At 47.5% G+C, this 7,771-nt stretch overlaps 1 protein-coding gene across 1 annotated transcript; it reads right to left on the reverse strand.

Annotated features, from left to right (window-relative positions):
• Positions 1 to 2,231: 2,231 nt before the first annotated feature.
• PtA15_7A419 (uncharacterized protein) lies at positions 2,232 to 3,134 on the reverse strand (the record flags this gene model as incomplete). The annotated part of the gene is made up of 3 exons (XM_053171023.1): positions 2,232 to 2,769; positions 2,841 to 2,944; positions 3,066 to 3,134. The coding sequence occupies 3 exons, from the start codon at positions 3,132 to 3,134 to the stop codon at positions 2,232 to 2,234; spliced, it is 711 nt and encodes a 236-aa protein (XP_053022246.1).
• Positions 3,135 to 7,771: the final 4,637 nt, after the last annotated feature.

The following is a 7,771-nucleotide window of genomic DNA, read 5'->3' on the forward strand; positions in this document are numbered from 1 at the left end:
GGTATATCATATGGGCTTCATCCACAACCACCAAAGCCAATCGATCCTGAAACTGCTTCTTGTAGAAGACGTAATTGAATAGTCCGTTATTGAGGAAAACTTCGGGACTCTGTACGAAATACATATGGTTGGTTCAGTGCTCAAGCAATCATTCCAAAAGCAGAAACCTTACCAAATAAATAAAGCTATAATCCCCCTTGATAATCTTATCGGCCACCTTCCTCGTAAATGTCATCTTTGTCAGACTGATTGCAGTCATTCCATCCTTTTCTTTCTCCGCCACCTAGATGTATAAAAATGTAAATTATTAAAATATATTTAATAACTTGAAGTAAAATATTCACATACTTGATTCTCTCCAAGGGAATCAAGCGCATTCAACACCAGCATACTTGCCTTCCGTGTTGAGGGGGCAAACAAGTGGTGATACATTTCGGCAATCCGAGTCTTCCCGGAACTGGTGCCCCATAAAAAAAACGTATTTCTTTTTTTTACAAGATTTACAACGGCATCGACCTGTAAAGCCGTTGGTGTTTGACCAGAAAAGGACTCGGAATCTTTGATAATGTACTCCCGGAGAGAATCATCATCCATATCAAGTATTGTCTGTATCAACTTGATCCTACTGTCTTGGACAGCTTGATTCTTGAAGAATTTCTTAGCTAGACTTTTGGGAGACATCGGACCGGCACTCGAAGATCTTGAAGAGGAATTTGAGGTGGAACTTGATGAAGAACTCAAAGATGCCCTTGTCGGCACTTTGATTGGTACTCTAGGCATGTTTGCAGCCATCTGGTCAGTATTGTTTTGTCAGTGTGTTCTGCTGGTTCTTGATTTTCTGGGTTCTCCTTTGATGATTGTGATCACAACGCACTCCGCCAAGGAGCTTACCGATGACCATTGGAGACTTACAGAAAGTCAGTGGCCCTCACGTGAAAAGAGCTATGGCTTTTGTGATTTCACACTCCAATGGCATTAATTACAATCGGGCATTGCATTGAAAAAAAGAGCAGCTCAACGCGAATTTCTTTTGTCATTATAACATCAAGTTTACTACATAGGGAAAAGCTACATATTACAAGAGGTCCGCATCAGATCATACAAGGATTCCATGTCTTGGAATAGTCATCTAAGTGTGTGGGTTTTTTTATATCTAATTTAAAGGGGTAATCGGGGTAATTTGCGAATGCTGTCAGCCCCGCAACCCGACTTTGCATATAAGCCTCTCTACGAGAGTGTTGCCCCCGCAACACCTCCAGAGAGGCTGTATAAGCTTGATGTACCCGGCGGTTGCGGGAGGCCGGCAAAAAGGGTGGAAGTTCGGAGGTCAATTTGACGGACCTCGCCCAGCGAGCTTTGACCGTTCAAAAACAGAACTCCGGTCAGCCGGCAAAGACCCCATCAACATTGCAACCACCCCGCTCATCCGCATCGAGTCAAACCACGGGCAAACTTAAGGGTCGACCAACCGCAAGGGCAAATTGACCGTCCAACCCAAGCCTCAGCAGACCGGGGGTCAGGGTCATTTGACCCCTCACAACGGCTATTCAACGGCTATTTGCCGTTCCATCACCCCTCCCCGAAGCGAAATATTGGCTCGTTCCACCTCATCAGCTGGCCACACCTCCTCATCGATCATTTTTGATTGTTTTCAGCTCACTCTGCACCAGGAACCTCACTCGACACGCTGAGCAAAGTCAGGTGAAGAAATACAGGCTACCAGGGCTTTTTTTGGGGTTTTTATTGCATTTTAAACTTTTTTAGGCTTTAATACAGTTTTTTCTACTTTTTTTTGTTTTTGTTTTTTGGCGTTTTTTTTTTAGTATTGATTAATGAGAAGTAAGAAAAGAAGAGATGAATCAAGGATGGTAAAGATGAGGAAATCACTTGAACCAAACACAATGAGATCACCTATTCTAATTGGCAAGGGCGACTTCTCTCATCATGAGAGCATGTTTGTCTTTCTCTCCCTCAAAAATAACAAGGAGACTCCAAGATAAGAGAAGAAACACACCTTTTCTGTAAAAAAGGGGGTAAGAATAAGTGTGTTAGTTGTTCCGACAACCAATCCCGCATAAAACAAAGCAAGGAAGAGTGCACAAAAAGAGGGAACAGAAGAAATTAGGAAGGAGGAAAGAATTGGAGGGGAGTTGTTGTTTCAGACTGAGGGAGATTGGATATTGAAAGGAACAGGGGTAGACGAAGTAGGTGAGAGCAGGAGAGCAGGGAGGTTAAGGTATGAAGGTGAGCGGGTCAAAGATGGATGTAGAGAATGCAACCGTGAACAGTCCGAGGAAGATAGAGGAGAAGGTGACCTTGAGTCCGGAGGCGGCAGCAAGGGGTTTACTAGTGACTTTGCCGGGGTTTTTAGTGCCACCGGAGCCGAGACCGGCGGCGCCGTTAGTGGTATCGGTGAGCTGGCCGGGGGTGATCTTAGGCAACAGACCGCCTTCCGGGCTGAGATGGACGCCAAGGGCGGAGATGAGCAGGGCTGCGGCAACGTGCTGGGAGCGGACGTATTTGACAGGGGTGGCATTGGCGGTCCAGTTGCCGTTACAGAACCAATCGTCGTCGCATGAGTACTGGACCATGGCTGCAACCGACGCATCGATTGTCGACTTGATCGCACCCTTCACTTGGTCGGACGTCGCCTCCCGATAGGTGTACGCTAGGTTGCGCAGATAGATCGCCTTGAAGCCCTGCTGGTCCCGGTTGCATTTCGCCCCCGGCTCACAGGTCTCGGTGACCACGTTCGACACCTTCTGGCCGCTAAACGTCAGCTGGGCGTAGTTGTAGAACGGCGCGACCAGGTCGGCAATGTGAAGAACTGAGCTACTCACGCTTGTATTTCCAGATACGACTTCTCTGAGTTGTGGTTGAGAATTAAGTTTGGTTCAAGTATTGTCGGCGATTTGCAGCGCTGTTCGGGGTTGAAACTGGCAATCTATTTGCACAACTAGTTCAAACAGCTTGGGGGCCAGCCCCAGCTCTCGTACTCAGGTTCTTACCAAACATGCATCAGAAGCTGTTCGCGGAGAGGCCAGGCAAAAAGGGAGCAAACGTACCAAGTTCCGCATGTGAGTCCGCTTGTGCTTGACCATGGCTCGCTGCAGGAAGGTGATAAGGCTCGCCATCGCCTCGTGAGTGTTCAGAAGTCCTGGGGGGAGGGGGGGGGGGTTGTCCTCCTGAATGCGTGTAAAACAAAGGTCTAGATGTGATTGGGTCAACTATTGCGCCATACTTGAACTCATAGAGCATAGTACCAGCTCACATGGAGGCAGTGGGAGTGGAAGCAGAAGCGGCCGGGTGATCAGTCTTGCATTCACTCACGACGAGGGACTTGGTTGGAGAGGTGAGGTGGAGGGGTGTTGAGGGTGACGTGTCCCTCCAACGCACGGACTTGTGGTTGGTTGGAGAGGTGAGGTAGAGGGGTGTTGAGGGTGACGTGTCCCTCCGACGCACGGACTTTTGGAATCTGTGTAGCCCCCCCTCCCACTGGCCGCTGGTGGTTGTCGGCTTGTTGGCCGTCAAAGCTTCTTGACAGCAAATTGCCGCTACACCACGGGAGTGCGCCGACGTTGGTTTGCTGATTGTTTTTGCCGGCAACCTGACCCTCCCTGACCCAGCCAAACCTTCCTGCTGGCCGCCGTCGTGGTGTCGCGGTTTGCAGCCACAGTGTCGGGCCGACCACAAGCGCTGCCGCATATCTGACGGCAGCAGGGGCGGGTCGTCGACAGGCTGCCCTTGTTCAAACAAATCTCTCAGTGACTCTCCAGGTTGTGAGATTATGTTTTTGGGCAGCCCCATCGGCAATCAGCCGTCGAGCTACCCGCCATGTGATGGGTGCGTGGGATCATGTACTCGCACCTCTGCCGTGAGAGGCCGTGAGGGTCCAGGCATGAGACGCTCGGCGCGCCGCCAAAAAATCCTCGCAGCAAGGCTTGAACCCACGTTCCATCAGCAGGCCATGCCCAGAGGCACCGCATATTCCAACTCGGCCAAAGGCCAGTGGTGATTGGTTGATAGGTGAAATTTGACGATACAGCCTAGCATCCTCAAGATGGGCTGATCCAAATTTTGGCAAAGTCATTTTTTGTCAAAAAAAAAAAAAACACTCTTCAATTTTTTTATCTCAAGCTCTTGCATGAAAGAATAACCTCTGAGATGAGCAGGAAATGCTACGCTGAGGGAGGCCTCGACGGCAAGCCGGCGGCAAAACGCGGTCATCCTGACCCGGGTAAGCCTCGGCGAGACAGCTTCCGGGTTGGTTTGACAGCCCTGTGAGCTCAAGTCTGCAGTATCAGATGTGTCAGAAAAAAGACTGACCTTTGCGAGACGCCGACGACGTGCTGCCCTGCATTCGCACGGCAGCCCGACAGTGTGTCCTATGTCGTCGGGTTGTCGCTCCGAGGGAGCCCAGGACGAGGACGGCTGCCGGGCGGCTGACAGGCAGCGCGAGTTGGGTCGAGCCACCGGGTCGCCGCCAGGCAACTGACCGGCAGGCTTGCAGCGGAATGACCGAGGTGGTCGCCTGTCGTCAAAAGGGACGGCAGCCTGACCGTCGCAGACGCCGACGACGTGCTGCCCTGAATTCACACGGCAGCCTGACAGGAGGGACACCCCGACGCCGTGCTGCCGTGCATTCACACGGTAGCCAGACGTGTGTCCCTTTGTCGTTGGGTTGTCGGTCCGAGGGAGCCGAAATCGCTCTCGTGGTGTATGCCTGCCAGCGGATGTTTGGTCAGGGCGTGTTTGCCGGCGACTTGACCGGGCAAGTTAACATAACTTGCCTGAAGTCGAGTCAACTTCACCTGAGCTTGAGTTTCGGCGGGAGTGTGGTCAGATGGTCGGCGATTTGACAGAGCGGGGGTAAATTTGCCGGTGGCTTCCACCCCCTGTCAATCTGACGGGCGAAACTTTAAAAAGCGAAACCGCCGTGTATGGCCATTGAATGTCATTTGTTCTTTGTGATTGCTTGTGGAGCATGAAATGCATTTGGTATTGGCAATTGCAACTGATAGCTTGCTGCCGAAATGCCTTTGTCTCTCTTTGTCTGGTGGCTTTGGAAATGAAATTTGCAACAAGTTGGGGTGGGAATTGGGAATATAAATAGGAGGCCGCCTCCCCACGTTCGTTCCAACTCACAGGACCCTGGGAGGTTTTGATTGGCTATGCCCGTTCGTTCCAACTCACAGGACCCTGGGAGGTATTGATTGGCTATGCCATTATTGTTGTCCTCCCAGATTTGTCCTTTAATGGAGGACTTCCCGTCAATCTGGGAACCCCTTCCAGACCCAGATCTGAGCCAAATTTCGCAGGGAAATTTAGGCTTTGAGACTCTGGGAGGCTCTCAGATTGCGACGGGAAGTCCTCCAATTAAAAATCCTTGATTCCGCCAGCAACTCCTTATCCCGCAACCCCCCTACGGGGAAATGCTGCGCGGAAAAAGTAGGTGCCGACGTAATTAAGGATTTTTAATTAGAGCAAATATACAACCAATGGAAAAAATATAGAAAATAAGGGAACAAGGAAGCACCTCATGAAAAATGAGTTTCAAGAACAGAGGATGAGAACTGCAGGAGTGGCAAAGGATATAACAATTTTGTGGATCATTTATCCAAAAGTCTCACGCAAGAATTCCTGATAGCTGGCGAAGCCTCAGGTGGGAATTAGTTAAGTTTGATACATGATGTGCAGACATGATACATGATGCGCGGACATGATACATGATGCACAGACTTGATACATGATGCACAGACATGATAAATGATGCACAGACATGATACATGATGCACGGACATGATACATGATGGGCAGACATGATACATGATGCTCACATCATGTATAGGGTGTGTGGACATGATATGTGATGAGCAGACATGTTGCAGGGTGTGCAGACATGATACATGATGTGCGGACATGAAACATGAAACCCATAAATGATGCATGATGCGGGGATATGATATGTGATGCGTGGATGTGTTACAAGGTGTGCACACACACTTCAAAGAGTGCGCGGACATGTCAAAGTGTGTACAGACATGTAAAAGCAGCAGGAAAAAACAATGATCACTTGTCTGCAAGTGACATAGCAAAGTACAAAGGGGCCTTTGTAATTTTTCATGTCACTTGTAGGCAAGTGATCATTGTTTTTTCCTGGTGAAGGGTGTGCAGACATGTAAAAGGCATAGGTTAAATAGTGCACAAACATGTAAAGTGGTTCAAAGACATTTAAAAGGGCTGCACACATGTTGGTGTGTGATGTAACATGTCTGTACATCATGTATCATGTCTGTGCACCCTTTAAAATTCATGTGGCACTGTCAGCCTTAGAGATACAACAAGTATCCTAAAGCCTGCAAAAACTAGTAAACCATTTACAAATCCTGAAATATTATTGAATATTCAGAATCCTCGTGTTAAATTAAAGGGGGTCACCCACTCAAAGTAACCCCTCATTCCTACTCCTTCATACATTTTTTCATACATGTACATATAGCCATAAAGCGCTCCAAAGAGCAGGAAAACTACATAAAAAATCTTTACATAAATTAAAATACATAAAATTATATTAATTAGTAAAGTACCTTTCCCCCGTGAAACAGGAACCACGGGTGAGAGTAACACTTAGTACAAATTGATATTACACTTCATATTAAGCTATTTCACATGACAATTGGTTATACAAATGTCACGTGTGGGAGTAAGGGAAGTTGTGTAATATTGTACAAATAAAATACCCATAACCAAGGCAGAATACACGTCTACTCTTGGCATTTACCCATAGCCAAAACCAATGGGAATATTTCAGCGCCCTCAAAGACCTCTCCAGTATTTAAGGAGGTAATTGGGCCACTGTAATTGTCCCCCCAGACATTTCACCACCCATTAACCTGTAAGTTAAAACTCGTGAAAATTCTCATCTGGCTTATTAAAGCCACCACTTCCTTTATTTCTGCCCTTTTGGCACAAAACCCACTAGATCTTAACTCTAAATTTGCCAATATCCCTTATAAGCATTTATTACAGTTAAATCTTTATAAATAGTTGCTGTAAGACTCCCGCCTCTGACGCGCAGCCAATCAGTTTAAGCGCTTACCAGCTATTTCTACGTCAAAACCTTATATATCCCTGTTCTTAATAAGTAAACCTTATTAATTACAAATATCCTCCTCTTATATAAGAGTGTTTAAACCCTTGTAGTGGCTAAATACCACGTAACAAGTTTGGCACATTATTGCCAGTGTTTTATTTCAGTACAGTTATAGTACTAGGGTAAAAACCCTCATTTCTGACGGGTTTTTATCCTAAGTTTCATAAACATAGCTGACAGGCACCCTCACACATCAAATGTCATTCCCACACATCTTGTATCCTGTCTGTGCACCCTGTAGCATGTCCGCACATCACATGTCATGTCCGCAGATCACATATCATGTCTGCGGATCACATATCATGTCCGGGCATCACATATCATGTCCGCGCATCACATGTCATTTCCGCACATCACATATTGTGTCCTTGCACCCTTTTACATGTCCGTGCACTCTTTAAAATGTGCGCGCACAACCTGTAACATGACCATGGATCACATATCATGTCTGCCAATCATGTATGATGTCCGCGCATCATGTCTCATGTCTATTATGTCCGCACATCATGTATCATGTCCGCGCGTCATGTGTCATGTCCGCACATCATGTATCATGTCCGCGCGTCATGTGTCATGTCTGAGCATCATGTATCATGTCCGCGCACCCTGAAACATGCC

Source organism: Puccinia triticina, chromosome 7A (genome assembly GCF_026914185.1).
Source record: "Puccinia triticina chromosome 7A, complete sequence".
In the NCBI taxonomy this organism is placed as follows: Eukaryota; Fungi; Basidiomycota; class Pucciniomycetes; order Pucciniales; family Pucciniaceae; genus Puccinia; species Puccinia triticina.